At 41.3% G+C, this 19,735-nt stretch overlaps 1 protein-coding gene across 3 annotated transcripts in view; it reads left to right on the top strand.

Annotated features, from left to right (window-relative positions):
* The first annotated feature begins 206 nt into the window (after nucleotides 1-206).
* Nucleotides 207-19,735, top strand: part of COLEC10 (collectin subfamily member 10) — a 30,062-nt gene continuing 10,533 nt past the window's right edge. For 2 of the 3 annotated variants that reach the window (XM_088057313.1, XM_088057307.1), the window contains exons 1-2: nucleotides 207-293; nucleotides 9,698-9,946. In XM_088057313.1, coding sequence (XP_087913439.1) covers nucleotides 278-293; nucleotides 9,698-9,946 — 265 coding nt within the window. In that variant the 5' untranslated portion in view covers nucleotides 207-277. Of the gene's footprint in view, nucleotides 294-9,697; nucleotides 9,947-10,678; nucleotides 10,951-19,735 lie in introns of those variants that run through there. The other variant, XM_005516943.3, reaches the window with a different exon arrangement.

The raw sequence follows: 19,735 nt of genomic DNA, 5'->3' as shown, positions 1-19,735 counted from the left end.
ATTTCCTTGTTGCTGTAGCCATAAGAAAATCAGAAAGGCCTTGGCTCTGTGAAAGCCATGCTCAGCAATAACAAAAACATCTCTATGTTATCAACCCTATGTTGATAAGAACAACACCTCTGCCACCTCTCTAAATGAAAGACAGTGGTAAGACAAGGCTCTGACTTAAATAGCTGTGGAGTTTGTCAAGAACACTATGTGCTGCAGCAAGTTTAATCAGTGGGCCTCAGGACTGTTATCTAATGGAAGCAGACCAAGCCTTGCTGTAGGCTGTAGGATGAAAAACTTCTCTGGTAAGTGTTACACTTTGAGAAGAAAGCTGGTCTCTAACTGTAATACATGAGATAAGTCAGCTTTTAGGGAAAAGGATGTAGAACTAGTGGGCATTTGGGCCTAAAATTGATAGAAAGTTATAAATTCTTCAAATACAATTGTTTATTTAAACAGATAAATGTATTAAATATACTTTACTAAATATGTTTTTCTGAAGATCCGGCAAGTTACAAAACAGTGGCAACTAGTTACTAGAACAGGGTACTTGTATTTTCACTCACTGAAGTAGTAATATAGAGATGATACATCTTCCAATTACTACCAGCAACTCTGAGCAGGAATCATTCCATGAAATTCCTGGGCTTATACATACATGTGCTGGTTTTGGCTGAAGTCGAGATAATTTTCTTCAGAGTGGCTGCTATGGGGCTATGTTTTGGATTTGTGCTGAGCACAAGGTTGATAATATAGAGATGTTTTTGTTATTGCTGAGCAGGGCTTGCACAGAGCCAAGGCCTTTGCTGCTGTTCATACGGCCATGATGGGGAGGAAATTGGGGATGCCCGGGTGTTTGGGAGGAGACACAGCCAGGACAGGTGACCCAAACTGGCCTAAAGGAAATTCCAGACCATATGACATCATGCTCAGGGTACAAAGATGTGAGGAAGCAGGAAGAGGGGGACGTTTGAATGATGGTGTTTGTTGTCCCAAGTCACCATTGCACATGGTGGGGCCCTGCTCTCCTGGAGACGGCTGAACACCTGCCTGCCCAGGGGAAGCAGTGAATTGATCCTTCTTTTGCTTCACTTCTGTACAAAGCTTTTGCTTTCTCTATTAAACCGTCTTTATCTCAACCCACAAGCGTTCTAGGTTTTACTCTGCTGATTCTCTCCCACTCCTGCTGGTGGGAGAGTGAGTTAGGAGCTGCTTGAGGCTTAGTCGATGACTGGGGTTAAGCCACAATAATAGGTGTGAGGGTTTTGGCTGAGATGTAATTTTCTTCACAGTAGCCGATATGAGGCTGTGTTTTGGATTTGTGCTGAAACAATGTTGATAAGACAGGTTTGTTTTAGTTACTGCTAGGCAGTGCTTACACAATATCAAGGCATTCTTTGCCTCTCACATCACCCCCACCAGAACAGTAGGAAGTCAGCCTGTATCACCGTAATGATCCCTTCTGTTTTAAAAGCTCTGAATACTATACATAATCCCTGTAATTAATCTAGCTCCATAGGCTTCTGTTTACGTGTCAGTTATTTTGGCTGTGTGTATCTGAAGAAATAACTGGTTGCAGCCAGTCAGGGTTTATTGAAAGTAGGGAATTACTATTTGGAGTGAAGTCTGTTTCTAAAAAGCCTGCTGTATAAGCCTATGCTCATTGGAAACACCGAAGTTGATCTTGATGACACATCCTATTTGCTGAAAGTTTACGGTAGATTGACTCATGCAGTTTTATGTTGTGCTCAGTTCAAAACACTTTTTTTTTTGGTTGAGTGGTAGCTGTTTCAGTGGTTACCTTTTGGTTTGATGGTTTGTTTTTATAGGGCAGAGAAAGTTTACCCAAATTACGAGCAGTTGCCAATATTGCCTGAAGAAAAATGTCATCCTGACATTGATTTCTTTGGGGAATGAATCATGCAGCTATATAACTTTTAGCAGAGCTGTCTGTCTAGATTTGTGATCTTTTTCTTTCTTTTAGTACAAAGTTTGTCACTTGAAACAATGTGTGATGTCTCGTCTTAAGCATATTTATAGTTTTCCCCTGTTTACCAACAGTTCTGTTCTGTGTGTCATTCGTGTCTGGCATATGCATCATCGCTAGTTCCATTTCAGTATAGAAACCCATAATTTCACTTTATATTTTGTCCATATGCATCATTTTTGTGGCTATGTTTTATCCATGATGGGGCATTACAAGGAGGCCTTCTTAATGATAGAAACCATAACGTGTCCCAAATATAGCACAGTAAGGATAATTGCAGACAGGAGTTTAGGGGTATTTTTGGTTTTGACAATTAATGACTGCCTACATGGAAGTTTTATTGAATTGCATCACATAAAAAGCCACAAACAGAAAAGCAATGACACGTTCCTTTGGAGAGCTCCCTTGAGCTCATCTAATCCAAAGAAAATCAAAATGGCCAAATCTTTAAATCAGCACAAACAGAAAACCTAAGTAATGAATACACCTTGATGGATTTCTTCAGGCCAGATCTTGTTCACTAGAAATCTTCTACTTACAAGGAAAGGACTGAGGAATCCCAGGAGCAGCAAAATCAAAGCAGCAGATGTTTCTAGTCTGGTTCTAATCTCATGTAATTAGAAAAACAGATAAATCATAACTTCTCACTGTCTCATCACTGCTTTCTTTTTAAGATTGATAATTCCTTTCTTTCCTTGTTCTATTACTGTGGGTCCCTGTTACTTACTATTTATTAATTGCTGATTGATGCAAATAAATAAAGCAATAATGCCATAATGTTTGCCCTGATATTCAGGGGTTCTCATCAACAAATTTCATCTCTTTCCCCATGTTTCCTTGAAAAAGGGCAGCTCAGCATTCAGTTTCTGACTTGATTGCCTACCCACACTCCTGAGGAGCAGCACTCACTGGACATGTGCCTGTATGCCAGAGCATGACAGCAGGTACAGTCATCACATCTGAGGAAGCTGTCACTAAGCATTCAGATACTGACTCATTCCCTACTACAAATCCTTCTTAAAGTAAAACATGTGAATATTTTACTAGTGCTAATTTGCAATAATTCATTTTCAGATTGATTAATCATAGAAATTATTTTTTTTTTTAAAGTTACCATTGAAAATAAGCCATTTCCAGCTGGGCAACTGGCATAGGCAGCACTGAGCAGGATGCAAGTCAAAATCTATTTCCAGTGCTCATCTGTACCCTTGTGAAATTGGCTTCCCACCTCTGTGAGCAGGCGCTGCGCCATCCTGCTGCATGGGTACGAGGGTGGGCAGCCAAGCCATGGTGTGCACACTCTGGCTGTGGGCAGGAAGGGCACAAATCCAAGCCCAAGAATGTGGATGCAACATCATAGCTGGAGTGTAAGCACAGATTCAACAGTAAATGGACCGTGTCAACACCATGAAGCTGGAATCACCTCTGATATTAGCCAAACAGCCTCCTTCTCTGTGCGAAGTCATTTTCATTGCCAAGGTATCAAGACATATACTGCACCAGAAAAGAAAAGAGATGAAGAAGGAGAAGAGCAGTCAGATCTTTGTGATGGGTTGTACATACACGCTCTCCCTGCTCTTTGCACAGCCTTTTTGCTTTTGGTTAGGTTTTTGGTCTTTAGAAAGAGAATTAAGAGAATGCTGTGATGCAGCACTGTGGATGCTTTGCATGGCAAACCTTTCTGTGCTGTAAAGCCAAGGACCAGTCAAGATGAGAAGAAATCTCATACCATTAACCCAACTGCTCATAAGTTCAGGTTTATCCTTAACTATTTCTGTCTGGTAAGAACTTAAGGATGTGCTTTTAACTGCCTGAGGGGTAAGACCTCTTTGCCACAGAACAGCACAAGAACTGCTAGGATCGACTCTTTGCTCCCAACTCATGCTGCTCCGACCAAATTGCAAGCACCTAGCAGATTGTGGCAATTTCCTGTCCCTTAGATTGAAAGTGACCCCATAAGAACAAAGCTGGAAAGTCCAAAATACTTGGAGAAATGACAGTGCTACATAATGTTTTACTGATACTGTTGGACACAGTCCGACACTGTCTTTGGAACTGATTTAATCTTGTAAACTCATAAATTCTTTTGAATGCTGTCACAAAATTCCACACATTAAACAAAACCATGCCCAAGTTTTTGTTGATGAGAATTGCTGTGCTGATTTATGAACCTTTCTTCTATATCTGTACTTATATTGCTGCAGCCAGAGAGCAGGTAGATTAAAAAGGAAAGCATCCAAGTAGATGTCACTTCATATGTGGGGATGAGATAAACAAAAACTTGAAGTCTAGGAGAATCCTGCCTCAAGGAAAAATGCAGAAAGCTCTGTGGTTCTCAACAGTTTCCATCAATGACAAAGTCATTACTATTCAGAAGTCTGTTTATAAGCCCTGTAGCTCATTTTTTAGTTTGCCAGAGGTAGCTCAGCAGTTATTCCAGGTGATGTGAATTACTCCAGATTGGTAGAAGTCACAGCAGTCCTTTCATCCAGTCTGTGCTAGTATTGTACTTTATATGTTAAACCATTATTAGACTAAAACCCAGACATTATGACATCACATTGTTCACCTAAACAAGTATCCACAATTCAGAGGCATGCATATGAATTGGGGATTGGAATCCAACCTTCCAGTTTCCAAATCACACGTCAAAATCTCCAGAGGTACCAGCAATAATCATCACCGAGTAGGAAAACCTTATAATTTTAAAAATATTTCTTCATTACACAAATCTTGAACTTGTAAAAAGATTTAATTCATTAGCAGGTAAAAACAAAAACAGAAACAAAAAACAAAGGGCTTTCCGAGTATGAACTGAATGAAGGAGCTTTTTTTCCTTTAGTTTTGTTATGCAGTCAAGTGGAAAATAAGCCACCACCATCACCTTGCCTCCTTTACACTAGCAAACAGTCTGGCAGACAATAGCTAGGAAGATGGGAGAATGAGGCTCAAAACTTTATTTTTCTTGCCAGAAAGACACCCACACAGACATGAAACCAATGTTACAACACATTACACAACACTGTGCGTCCCCAAACAGCAGGGAAACAACTTAGGACGTAAGATAGAGTTCACTGGGCAGGACAGACATCTTGAGACACATTTGATAGCAGGGTCCAGGCAGTGACCAGGGCCAAGAGCCTCTGGGCTTGGAGGGAGGTTTTCAAGCTCTGTCTGTTTTCCTGCTCTCTCATTTTCCTCACATCTATGCCCTCCCTTTTAGCTGGATCTTGCAGGGCAGGTAGCTGCCTCCTGGTTTCTTTGTGTGCTAAAAGCTGTTTGGGTCTAGCTTTCTTCAGAAGGTATACAGCAGAGTTTGAACTGAAAAGGAAGAAAAAAAGAGAAACTAAATAATTATAAATCTAGATGATCTGTATAATAATAACCTATAAGGTTAACTTATAACATGGGTAATGCAAGACCCATCAGCTGAATTCTAGGACCAGGAGAGTAAGATCAAGTAGGACTGGTAGAGTTAGAGGTTTGGAGTTTTGTTGTTGGTCTGCATGATAAACATGTTTCATAAAAAATCCACAGATCAGCACATCACCTATGTTCCACTTAGTCATTTTAGGGTTTTCTCCTGGACACAAGCCTAACATCTGTAATCTCCTGTGACTATGTCTGCCCCCATCACATGGCTTTTTCCAGAGGACCCCACACAGTTCACCACTTCATGGAAGGGCTTTCGAGCATGCTGGAAAGCAAAGCTCAGCTTTGCCCTAATCCAAGGCTTTGTACAAGGTTCTGTCAGTTTGTGTTGCATTGTCAGTGACTTTTCTGTTCTCTTAAGAAGTATTAAAGAGAGCTAAATCAATCTTTTTCAGTTTGTCATGGTGGGGAGTATATCTATTCTCTTGGGGCAACCTGTGCACCACTTTGCCACTAATCCATACTATAAACTTAGAAAGCAAACACCAAAGACTGCACACCAGTGCTATTTCAGTTCACAGATGCATGTTCAGGTCTGTTTCTAAATAGAAATACTTTCATTAGCCATGCAATCCTCTGTTTAATTGCTTACATGATTTTTATTTTTTTAAGACAGGAGCCTCAAACCAGAATGGGAGTGGTATAACTAGGCAGGACAGATGTGTGATTCCAGGCAGAAAATTATATTTGGTTCCTATTTCTGCAGCCCAAAATAACAACTCTCCAAAGAGCATCAGGGATGTTCAAACTCCAGAGCCAGAAATGGGCTCCACAGCTCAAGATATGATGTGATCTCTAGGAGGAGAGCAAAGAACTCTAAAAGACAGAAATGCCTGAAATAAGAATATAAAAATCTGAGTCTGGGTACATGCCCATAATCTCTCATGTGTAAACAAACAGTTAAATTTATGTCAGGGAGCAGCATGTTTAGTTTTCTGAAGAAGACATATTTCCCAGAAGGAATTACATAAATATTTATGAAAATTAAGCAGGAAATATTTTCCCAGGGTAGGACACTGTTCAGCACTGCATCAGGTCAGTAGAAACTGGGGTTTATTTTGTCAGTCTTCCTCTGGAACTGAATCATTGCCCTCTTGTTTGCAAAAATCTGTTCTTACACAGGAAGAGGCTGCACTTAGATAAACATAGTTACAAGCCACATTGAGTATTTAATTCCTATCACATCTCTGAATGCATTTGTGAATGCCTTACATTTTTGGATAGCTTCTCTGAGTGATTGCAAGGAAAACAATAGCAATAAGTATCTGTCTTAGGACTCTCTGACAGTCTGGTGCCATTATGTCAAAGGTGAGCCAGGACATTCTTGCTAAGTGCAAAAGTTAGAAACAGAAAGTTGTAATGCAGTGCTACCTGAGTGAGCAGAAGTTGCACACAATTGAGGTCTGTGTACCAAATGGGGTACAGGGTTCAGTAGTGCACCTCATAAAGCATCTAGCAGCTCTCTGAATCTGTGGTCTGCAATCCAAGCTCCTTATGAGATTTCAGTGCTGAAATCTGCTGAAACAGAAGCTGTTCTGTTCCCTGGGCACCAGCTGTCCCCAAATCCCTCCTGCCTCACAGCAGATACGTACAGCTGGGACCTGTGTCAGCTTTTCTGTTTAAGGGCTAAAAACTGAGGGGAATAGGAGTGGGAAAGGAGAGGTAGGAGCATCCTAAGAAGGGATTGTAAGCTCTAGTGCAGACCTAAGGTTCTCCCAGACAATCCCTGTGTCAGACCAGAAAAAGCTCACACCCATCCCTCAAGGTACCCAACTCAACAGAGACAAACTCATCAGCAGGAAACCAGAGAGATCATAGCTGGTAGTGGAGCATAAATTTCTATGCAGCTGAGGCTAATGAAGCCTCTCAAACATCCAACAAGATGTTGGATGATGATCTATAATCATTAGAGTTCTACAAGCTCTGTTTACCAAACATATAAGCCATAAAATTTTGGGCAATTTTGTCCTTAGGTTGGCTGTTTTTGTCAATTATTTTGAGGCATATCAAAATCTAGTCATTGTTTATATCTTAATCAGAGGAACAACAACTGGTGGAGACTGTGTTTACAGGCTCAAGTAGCCATTGCATGGTGTCAAGACCAAAAATGACATTTTACAAAATAGTCCTAGGATTACTTTCCCCCCTACACATTGCAAACCACAATGACTGATGTATCCAGCGTGACAGAATGAAACACCCCAAATCATCATGACCCCTGACACCATAAGAGAAACCATCTAGGATCCCAAATCAAAGAAATATTCTACCTTTCTTTTTTTTCTTCAGGTGCTCCCAAGTTCATTCAGTACAGTAAGGTACAGAAGGGGAATGTTCTCTTTAATGCTGAATTTGGGCCAGAAAGGATGCCAGCTGACTCTCAACACTTATGGCTCAATCAGCCCATAGTTAGTTACAAGCAGGATGTATTGACCTGCAGACCAACCACAGGATCCGTGACTCTGCAAATGATGAAAACTGGCTGTAGATCTGGCCACCTTTTGATGAACAGTGTTTCAGCATGTTGTCTGTGCTCCTTATATTCTGTTGACATTTAACTACTAACACCTGAAGAGTAAGCAAATTAAGTAAGCAAAGGTTATGCAAATCTCCAAGAAAGTTACTTGGACTCCTGATAGACAATGCACAAGACTAAGATTACCTGACTAGTGCTCACCTCAAAGAACAGAATATTTCTGGATATTTTTTTGTGCCTCTTCAGGGTTTCCTTGTAAAACATTCAGGCCCTTGGAAGAGTTTGTTTTGTGACTTTTATGTCTGGACGATGTAGCCTAGTTTGTTTTTCTTCCTTGCCTACAGCCATGATTCAATGAGAATTAAACATGCACAATAGGCACACTGCTTCATTAAGTCTCCATCAGCAATGAAGCTGCTTGAAGATTTTTCTGTGAAACTGGTTTGATAAATACTGATTTGCCAAAACCCAAGCTTTTCCTGGTAGTACATCAGTTTTGATGGATTGCTAATTAAGGCAGGTTTTCTAGCTCCAGGGCAGCATTCCTGGTCCAACACACAGGAAGACATAACTGATTAGCACACATCCTTGCAATAAGGCAATATAACCTTATGGCTCTCCTGCAAGCACCAGTTTGAACTAGGCAGAGAAATAATTAAAATCTGTATCTCCTACATTTTGAGTAAGTATTTTCAGTTACCAAGTTTTTAGATCCATTAATTCTAATTTCTCATAGTATTTTCAGGGGGCTTGTGACTGTGATGGAAGGTGGGGTGGGTGTGGGAGGTGGGGGCCAAGGAAGAGTAGAGACTTGATTTCTTTTCTAATGTGGAATGAAAACATTTGTAAATGATCACACCACTGTCAGAAAAATGTTCCCTGCTTAGTCCCAGATAGTAACTGAAGTAGTTAAACAAATGGTTTCCTCTCTCACCCCTCTTTATCCCTGATAAATAACAAACAAGTCACTGTAAGTCTCTCAGTGCCGTGGAACAGATAGCATCATTCATGTCAGTTTGGCAACATTTCCCAAAATGCCTCCTCCAACCCTAAGTACACTAGCTTCCCACTCCTACGCTCTCTATTCTTGCTCTTACATTGACCTTCTGCTCACAAAATGGAAAGTGAAAAGCAGAAAAAGTTAAATAAAACAGATTTACAGTGTACAAGTCAGAGGCACAGTGCCCAATGCAAATCACAGAGGAACAAGTTTATTTCTGGTAGGACTCTACTCAACTATAATCCTGGCTTTGTCTTTCCTCCCCCTCTAGCCGTGTGTACCCGTTATCAAGGCCACATTTGAGGGGGTAAGTTAGATGACATTCTTTAGGACAGAGACCACTATTTATTTCTGAAAAGCACTGTATACAGTTTAACACACAAAAAACAAGTGTTTTGGAAAGGGGGACAGTCTGTGAGCAGGCTAGAAAGAAAAAGGGAGAGGAGTATCTTGACCCTTCTTGGGACTTTGGCCAACATTTTATCACAGATAAAAGCCTGAAGTCAGAGCCCTCCCTCAGGCTTTAAATAAAGGATTTCACTTTTACATCAGTACTTACTCTGTATGCCCAAAGACTGAAACATAGGACCAGGGAACCGATACTCTCTTAAGGAATGAGCAAAGCCTCTCAAAAGCTATTAACACGGGAAATACAGTTTTTCCTAGAATAGAAAGCAAACACACTCTCACACACTACAGAGTTCAAAAGCCTAGTTTAGCTTTTTGAGTAGCTGTCTCATTGTGTGAGAAACCAGAAGTTAATAAAATTCCTGGAAAAATTACAAATAGTCATCTCTCCTTTCTCTTCTGCCAGGCTATGTTGAACATCCTCCTATCCCTGTTTACTGTGCTCTCCTTAAGAGAAAGCCAGAGTTTTTTCCAGGAAGGGATTACACACAGGCAAGTATCTGTCACAGCTCCTTCCAAAAGGAAGGATGCATGCAACCTGTTCCTCCACCCAAGAGGCCTCTGACCCTGGTTTCAGGGATCCAGCACCCAGATGAACACCTGAAGGTTGCCTCAAGATTTGAACCACCTGGCATTTCCTCTGGACGACCCAAAGGTAATGTTCTGTTGGGATCTGTGCTACACCACTGTCTCCATATATGGCCTCTCCGATGGGAAGAGTGACAAGGGAGAAGGTCATGCAGTCATTCAAGCTCATCTTGTTCTGTGTCTTCTGTCCTGAAGTTCGTCCATTCTATACTGTGTCTACCAACATGATCTGGGCTTGGGGCTAGCATTGTGGAGCTGTATTATGTAAGCATAAACCCATCATTTGTGGGTTTCAGGCTAAAACACCCATGGGTAATAGCAACTTTTCATTTGCTACTCTGGGGACTGTGGGTACCTAGCATCCAAAAGGTGAGATGTGTCACTGGTGATTTCCACCCACAGTGGACTGGCAGCTCATCTGTTGTCAGTAACAGTCTCCTTGGTGGAAAGCTTTTATGGAAATGTATCTCTACATGTTATATGCAGTATGCTTTATTCTTCCAGCACACAACCAGCCAAATGTATCCTATAACTAATTAGTACACACTTGGATTCAATACCAAAGTCTTTTGTCCCTTGAGTAAGTGAAAAGCTGGGCATGAAGAATCAGTGATGAGAGGAAAAAAATTACGAGAGATATTCCCATATGTTGGAGAAATTTTCCATGGCAAAAGCAGCTAAATGTCTCACAGATAAGAGATAAATTAGAATAAACAGCTGTCAGTGTTAAATAAATATCCTGGATAATGTGCAGGACAGAAATAACTACAGCATCGTCAAACTCCTTTCTTCACTTTATTTAGCTGTTCGTGCATGTAGCTCCCAAGCTTTTCACTGCTCTAGTTAGTGAAGCATTTATTTTTGAGTCAGCTGCATTTCTTAAGACTGTAACAACGAAAGGCATTTCCTGAGAAACTGCAAGGATGAGCAGCAAGAAAGAACAACAGCTAAGGAAATATGGGACCCTTGTAGTGTTTTTTATCTTGCAAGTTCAGATTTTTGGTTTTGATGTTGACAATCGACCTACAACAGATGTCTGCTCAACACACACAATTTTACCTGGACCAAAAGGTGAGGAATTATCAGGTTGCTAATACTGAGACCACTGCTGATAAAGGCTGATTTTTTATCAATAGAGACTTGGAGGGCTTGTGGCATGGGCTGGACATGAAAGATGTGAAATATTGTAGACTGTACAAACATTTAGTAAACTGTAACTGTAATGGGGGGAAAATGAAGAAGCAAGGAGATTTAAATATTCATTTCTTTAGTTTCAGGAACATTTCTTTAGTTTCAGGAATGAAGGTGTCTTTTTGCATCTTTCTCCAGCCACACAAATCTTCTGTTATTTCTTGTGCTTGCCACACAATGAAAACAGCTAAGAGATACAAACTGAGGGACTTGTTTAAAAGTAGGCACCTATTGTGAACTGTTAATGGTCTGCTTTGCATCTACAGATAGGGAGAAATATACAATATTTAAAATTACCAAAGTGCCATTATTTTCAGATGTTTACTTGTAAATACATTTCTGCTACATTCATCAGACCTGATCCAGTAGCTCCTGTTGAATTAAACAGGAACTTTGCCACAGAAGAATTATATCAACTCTGGCATGTACAGGTCTTTTATCTTCAAAACTTTGCAAATATCTGAAGCCAAATTTTCTGCATTAACTTACTTTTTCTGTAACACAACTAACGTCAGTGGAATTGCCTGAAGGGTATCTTATTAGGTCCATGACATCCAAATCTATCTTGCAGTGACAGATCTAAAATATATATTCTACACCATGGCTATTGCAGTTTCAAACTATTGTTTTCTTTTTAGTAATTCATTGTATTTTTCTATAGGCTACAGACTGAGAGAAAAAAAATGCAGCTGATTTAAATTTAAAGCAGAAAAAAGATTATCAAGTCAAGAGCACCGCTACAGACTCATTTGTTTTTATGATGGATTATTCAAATGCATGTTGCTTAAAGGACCATTTTTAATCAGGAAATTAATTTCTTTATGATTACAATCCAAGCTTAGACTTTTGCTGCCACAGCATAAATGTGGAGAGATGTAATGATCCCCAAGGGAGCTGGTGGGTGTTGGTTTAGTTAGTATCTGAGTAATGGCAGGCTGGAGAACAAAGTTTGACAGAATTGTGTTTAACAAGTCACAAGGCTAATGAGGAGGGTCTCATGACAACACAGAATAGCTGGGACTCCAGCTGGCTTCTGTGGTCTACCTTGTATAGGGAGCATTTGAAGGGGAGATATTATCATTCTCTCTAAGTGCAGTACTGAGAAAGTCAGGATTTAGTCATTACCTATGCTATACCTAAGTCCTATTCTTCCTGGCTGACATCAAGGCACAAGATGACACCAGAAGTTTATTGGCACAGTTCAGTCTACTACTTCAGATCACCATCCCCAAAATCCATGATTGGTAGAAGGTGTATTGAGTATAATTACTGGCTCATATCCACTGCAGGTCATCAAACACATTTTGGAGACTATGTGATATGATCCTATAGATTAATTTCAGTTCCTACCAGAGCTGAAATCATTCAGGACGGTTACAAGTAGCCCTTAATGGCACCAGTTGTTTTAACTTCCAGCCATCTGGACAATTAAAAGCCAAGCAGGCTGAGCATATGAACTGCCCTGTTACATCTCAGGCATCCCTTGTAGTCAAGGATGAAACATGCTTACCTAATATGCCAGAAGAAAGTCTGTCCTGCTGTCAGTTTTCCTTTATCCATCTTATGTCTATGACTCAGCACATGATCCCAAGCTTATGACCACAGCCACAGGCAAAACTTTGCTGTTTAAACTCTAACCTTGATAACAGACAAGCCTCTGATGTTTGCTGCTGTCATTTTTATTCCATGTGCTACATCTCTTGTCCACTGTTCTCTTAAAATGGGTTTTGACTCATCCTGATCAAGTTTTACCCCCTCACTTCCACCTACTCACCTGCTTACCTATGGTAAAATACAGTGGTGCTCCCAGAAGACAGTGATGCTGATCTCATACAGTACATTCACCAGCTGTTTCAACCACAACAGGTTAGAAACCTGTTGTGACAACTTCCTCCTTCCATGAGAACATGGAAGTGTCTAATGGGCCAAAGCAACCAGAACTGTAAGGAATTAAAAGGTATTCAATACCTGTAAGACTTCCTACACTGTCCCACCTCGCCTATACCAGTGCAAGGCACAAATTGTCCCATAGGCTAAATCTGTGTGCGACAAGTGGGATGGACCCTGGTCCTGTACAGTAGAGATAGATACCACTGTGTCCATCACACAGTACAGTGAAGAGGAGAGTGCTGAGGGAGAAGTGTGGGGGTTTGGAGAGTTCAGAATTTATAACCCTTTATTGCCTGCATTATTGGAGGCTGCATGACTCAATCCTCTAGGCATTCACAGTTGCTACAGGAGCAAGATCTCAACCTCTTCACATGCTCACCCTGAAAATCACCTGTTCGAGAATGGTTGTGAAGATAGGCCACTTACACAATCCACATGTAACTTGTCCAAGTTACCTTGTGCATGCCTAATTCTTCCCCTTCAAAAACATCTCTTTGTTATGCTCATACCTGAGATGTCACGAGAGAAGTATTACATGAGCAGTGGGATGAAAAAAAATAGGGTAATTCCAGGCTAATTATCAGAAAAGTCTTCAAATAGCTTGTGACAGTTCCACCAGCTCCCAGAAAGCATGAGGCAAAACCAGAGCACATTGTGTACAACAGTTAGAGCTAGAAAACACTCTGGAAGACTGCAGTGTCCCAGGAAGAGAAGGAATGCAGTGAATGTCCTGCCAGGCTTTGCAGGTTATGCTGCAAGGACAGCAGCGTGTCCGAGCTCCTATGCCTGGTGTGACGAACCCTGCAAGTTCCAGCCCCACCTCTGGTGGCTCACATGGTGCTCACCAGGTGCTGCTGTCCCCCTCAGCTGCTGGTTCCCCTTGCTGGGCAATAAAATGAAACCTGAAGCCTGTTTGACAAGAATTGTGCAAAGAAATTTGCCAAATGGGCACTCCAGAAAAGAACAGAAAATTAAAAAGAATAAAATAAGAGAGAGGAAAAAGTTGGCACTTTTCTCCATTTCCTTTTCTAGGCAACACTTAGGCCTCTTCTCAAAAAGAGGGAAATGTTTTCAATGAAAAGAGCCCACTGCAATGGCTGTCTTGTACTACCTTCCTGAAAAACTATTTGAGATACACAGCCAGCTGGCTTATATGGCAGTTAAAACCAGCAATGTGTGAGGCATTTTCTAGGATTCCTATTGAAATACCCTAGGAACACCCCTGCCCCTCTTATCCCTTCCCCACTCCCCAGAAAAAGAAAAAAAAAAAAAAAAAGAGCAGGAAAAGGAAAAAAAAAAAAAAAAGAGCAGAGATTTCAGTGTTTGTAACTAGTGATTTTTGATGTTTGACCTAAGATGTTAGGAACAACTTGTTCCTAGCTGGGCTGTTGTGGCACAGGAACTCTGAAAACTTACATTAGGTAAGTTAAATTAGGTAACACCGATTCACAGCTTTAACTGGGGCAATAAAGACCATGTTCTGTACTTGACTGACTTCTTGAGTGGAAAGAGAACCAAGAAATGAAGCAGAAATGAAACAATGAGTTTTACAGAGAGGCAAGGTTCTTGGTCTAGCAAAAGTAGTCATGGCTTTATTGCTCACTTTCTACCCTTCCAATCCTGGAGGCAAAGCAGTCTGGCTGTTGCTGATGATGAGAAAGGGTCTGGGACTGTGGGGAGGCACCAGCTGTTGGTTTTTGCCCTGGCAGTGTCAGGAGGATCAGGCTCTGCTCCCCTGGGCTCTGCCTTTGAGGGGTATCCCAGCTCTGTCCTTTCTTCTAGCCTGCTCTCCCCTAGAAACTGCAAGCTCTGATCTGCAAAGAAAGTTTTAAGTGGACTCTTGTCATAGATGAGACAGGAGTTGACCTGCCCTGAGTAAATCAATAAAAACAACAACATGAGGACAGAAAAAAGCAGAGAAGGACCCAAAACTCTGACTTCTGAATTCCCATTAAATATGTGAGCAGGGGCTGGCACTGCAGAAGCTGGTTTCACATGGATTCATGGGATCTCAGCACTTCAGTAGACTGGCTCTAGATCTTGCTATCTGTCCCTGATCTTAGTTAATTTTCTTTGAAATCCAGACACAAGAACTTTGAAAGTCTTGAATCAGATCCAGAGTGAGAAACTGGAATGAGATGAAATCTGAAGAGCACTGGGAGTTTCCCATAGCAGTTTAGATGTAAAATGTTTCCTTATCATTATTTCTGACAAATGATGCTTATAAACTCTGTGACATTGGCTGGTAGCTCAAAATAGCATTTACTGTGGTCACCAGCATAGCTGTCCATCTCTCAGCTTTAATTGCGCTTACGCAGTTCCACTCCTGGAAAATCTCAAACTCTTTCAGAAACCAGATATGCTGCTATCCACATTGCCTTCCAAAAATATAAAATGCCTTACCACATCCTATAGCTGTTCAAATTTATAACTAAACTTCCCTCTTAGTGCCTCATTTTTGATCTGAAGAGTCCTTTAATTTCAACACATAATTCTATTTTTAATGGCTTCTAAAATTCCTCATTTTAGCACACAGTAAGTTTCTGGAGATTATCAGCCTGAGCTACAAAGCACGTATGTGTGGACTTAAATACAGAAATTCAAAAGATGTGGGTCTGTATTTTTTATCAATGGCAGTCTGGTTCCTCACTGAAGCCACCATAATTCATGGGCCTCTGAGCTCATGTTAGAATGGCAGTGCAACAGGCTGGGAAAATCGAATCAGGCAGACCAAGTAAAAGGAGAATAAAGAATGATTGAAATTATTTCTGTGTTATTAAAGATATAATGTATATTCCATTCATGCACAAAGGCCCACACTTTCAAATAATACAAGTCAGCAGAGGTTCACTGAGCCTGCCGAAGGCTTAGGTATGCCTCATCCAAAGCAATAGGAGAGGAAGGTATTTCTAATGAAGTCAATGGATATTTATAAGTATAAAAGTGATCAGAGAATTAATTATTTTTCTTGAAGATTCTTTTTTATTTTACAAGGGAAGGGATTGTATTTTCTAATTTGAACCTGGGTGAAGAAAAATAACCTGTGTAAGAATGGTGTGTATGTAGGAGCCCTGCATATTCCTTCAGGACACCTGGGAAGGTGACCATGGGTGCAGTTTCACACAACAGCTGAACATACTACTCAACTCTCTGGTTTTCTGACAAAAAAGGGAGGCCAAAGATATTACTTTTCTTCCATTCTGACCATGTGGTCCCCACTTCACTTTGTGCTGACTCATTCTGAGCTGGAAGGGACACATGAGGATCATTGAATCCAACTCTTACATGAATAGCCCATCTGGGGACTGAACCCATGATCTCGGCACTGTCAGCACCAGGCTCTGACCAAACCAGGCTCTTCACTGAGCTGCTTCAGCTCACTCACTAAAAATGTGTATCTGCCTTATTGAGTACTGTTTAGGGAGATGAATTTCTTCAAAATAGGGTCAAAAGAGTGCTCAGCATCAGGCAGAGGGGAGGGAGGCATGCAGGACAGTGCTGGGAATTGAGGGGAGGAGGAAGTACAGGGAAGGGAGCATCATGTCAAGCAGCTGATGTCAAGAAATCCTGTCCTCACTAGCCAAATGCAGCATGAGAGCAAGAATGCACACTGTTATGGGAAATTTGCTAAGGATCTAAAAGACACTGAAAGTGAAATTAGAGGAAATTTTGAGTCTTTCCACTGACGTAACTGTGACGTGCTCATACATTGGAAATACAAACTGGGCTGTGTTTTCTTATTTCTTAAAGTCTGTGACTCCCTCTGGTGACAAACCCTCTCGGCAGATACTGTGCATGCCCAAGTGCTGCAAAGGTTCTCCCTGCTCAGGGTGACTCAGTGTCCCAGGCTACAGAGCTAATCCTGTGGCTATATGTAGGGTTTTTCCAGGAGGACAGGCTTTCAGCTGCTCCTGTAGGGTTCTCAAGGCTTCAGAATTATGCTTATCTCCTTATCCTTTTAGTTTAATGCCCAGGAGAGGCAGAAATCACCTGTACTCTTCACATTCAGTCTCTTGAGGTGGAGAGGGTCTGTCTGCCACTTCAGGTAGGACTAAGGGCATGAAACATGGAGCTCAGCAGAACTGTGTCACACATGTAACAAAATCCATACAAAGCCTTTGTGACAGGGCATTGGCTATGCCTAGGAATGATAAATGCATCTAAGGCAAGCAGTGCAAACTGCTTGCCTTGCTTGAGAATACCACCATGTAGTATCCTCATCAAGATTAAACATCCTTCCCCCCTCACAGCAAACTAGTCCCAGGGCTTTTCAAGGACTTTTTGGGTGGTAGTGGGATTTTTTCAGTTTAGAGTAGCTGGTGTGGGAGGACAACTGTGCTGTAGCCCAGCAAAAATGATGTTTCTATCATTTGAAAAGGTGGGCATGCCCTGAATTCTGGAGGGAGACATATCTGCAAAAGAGAGGATGAGAGAGCATTAACATTTCTGTAGCATTAACTTTTGCCCAGAAGACAGGAAATGGAGCTGACCTGAGGCCATGGCACACCATCACACTTGACAAAGTGGTCCCAGGGAGTCTCTTAACATAGCTCCAAGTCTGCTGAGAGGTACACATGCATAAGCCCAGTTCAGAGTCTCCTCCCAGCTTTAGCCTTCAGGCAGCCTGCAGACACGCTCTCAGCCTGATGCAGATAAGTGTGGGCTCTGTAACCCCCAGGAATTACACCCAGGTTCTCCAAGAACCAGGGTCAGCCCTTGAGTACAAAACTTGGAGAGTCACTAAATACATGTGAACAATATCTATGAAGGTAAAAATGTCCTCAATTCATGAATACAAAATAGATAAATTGCCTACAAAAGATTTAGCAGGGAAATCTAAGTCACTTGAAGGTCAGTAAATTCTTACCAAAGGTAACCTCTCAACATTTTGTTATTTAGTGTTATTTAGTCAAACTCCAAAAAAGACAGAGCCCCTTTCAACTGCTTAAAAAATTCTGCTGGTGATTAGACCTTCAGCATTTTCCTGAACTTGTTTACAGAAGGTCTGTAAACCTTTCAATTACAATTAAAATTTTCTAATAACTGCAACATTTACTTACTTACAGTTTCTGTTCTTCTGCCTTGCACAGTCCCAAGCTGGAAGAGTCTAGTAATTTAGTGCTTCAGGTGTTTCTTGTATTTCATATCTGTGACACAGAAGAAACTTGAGGAAATACTAACAAGGCTGAGAAATAGGCTTACTTCAGTTAATGACTCCAAGTGCTTCTTCACCCATACTACAAATGCTAGTGCAGTACATTATCTGACATCCTGGTAACTACAGTTTTAAAGTGACAATCTGCTAATTAGGTTAAAATTTAACCTGACACTACCCCAAATGCAAAGCAGCACAGAGGAGAGGTTACCCTCTAGGTATAGATAACAAGCATAAGAGGTCAGAAAATTCATGTTGCACAAAGCACAATACTACAGAACTGAGAAACCCAGTCTAGAGTACTAGCAGGACAGATTTAATTTTTTTTTTCCGGAAGATTAGAAAAAAAAAAAAAAAGTGGCTAATGCAGTGGGATGGCTTGTCTACATGAAGTCTCAGAGGAAAGGGAGGGATACCTAAGGTAAACAAGAAATAAAGCCAACTCAACCCTTGCCCAAAACAGTCAGCCGTCACCTTCTCCTACCTGGTTGCAAATCATAGCAAGACCACAAGAGGGAAGCACAACCCAAGAGTTTACATTTCGTGCCAAAATTTGAGATGCACAGCCGCTAAAGGAGGACACAGCATGTACCACGTCAGCAGGCACTTGGCTTAATCTAGTCCTAAATTAGCAATAAAATGGTATCGCTAACTAATACAGTTTGTGACTACCCTTGTTTTGTAATGGCCTACCTATTCTCAGATGACACATGGGGAGAAAAGCAGGATTATCTTCTCTTACAGACAGACAAATTATTGTTCTTCCCATTTTCCAGGATATGAAAAGTAAGACAGAGTGTGGCAGACTTCTTTAAACCAAGATGAAACAAGTGATGGAATTTATTTCCCTCTCTCTTAGGCTTTTAGAGGTCTTAAGCAAAAATTTGGATCACATAAAGTGTTAATAAAAGTTGAAGTACTCCCCGATCTCTGGAAATCTCCGGAACAAACTTTGCCACAACTTTCACTCCTTTCACCTGTCAGCTCTCAGGCTGATGGTCCATAGAAGACAATGTAGCTTCAACTCCAGCAGCCCCAGGTGTGAAAATCTTGTTCCAAAGTCCCTCAGGAAAAGTCACTGGAACTTTCAGTGGCTCAAATTGTTGAAACTGAGACAGGAATAAAACATCTTTAGAAAGTAATCACAGCTTCTCCACTTGTATATTGACTTTCTTTCCTGGGTTCTATTTTTAGGATTAACTGTTTCACAAATGAGAAAGGCAGGAAGGCAGGCAGGCAGGCAGGCAGGCAGGCAGGCAGGCAGGCAGGAAGGAAGGAAGGAAGGAAGGAAGGAGGGAAGGAAGGAAGGAAGGAAGGATCTTCCTTAGGCAACAAATAACAGTCTCTCCAGAGCCTTTAACTCTACAGAGCAGCCTGCAGAGAATGTAACTGGCTGGTCTGAGAGAGGTGAGGAGGACTGCCAGGATGACAAGCCCTGGTTTGGAAGGACGGCAGGAATTTGGTTTGATCTCCACAGGCCAAGGATCCTCCCTCAGCAGCTTCTATACGAGACCCAGAAATACAGCATATTTTGCACAAAGGAATTCATTGCAGAGGGAAAGGCTGGATATGAAGAGCCTCCTCCACCTCCCTTCCTTGTCAGGGAACAGTCCATTTGTG

Source organism: Pseudopodoces humilis, chromosome 1 (assembly GCF_049639895.1).
Source record: "Pseudopodoces humilis isolate 2021_Gansu_Grassland_sample_001 chromosome 1, ASM4963989v1, whole genome shotgun sequence".
In the NCBI taxonomy this organism is placed as follows: domain Eukaryota; kingdom Metazoa; phylum Chordata; class Aves; order Passeriformes; family Paridae; genus Pseudopodoces; species Pseudopodoces humilis.
Note: the sequence above shows the minus strand (reverse complement) of the source record. Positions and strands in the feature narration are given on the sequence as shown.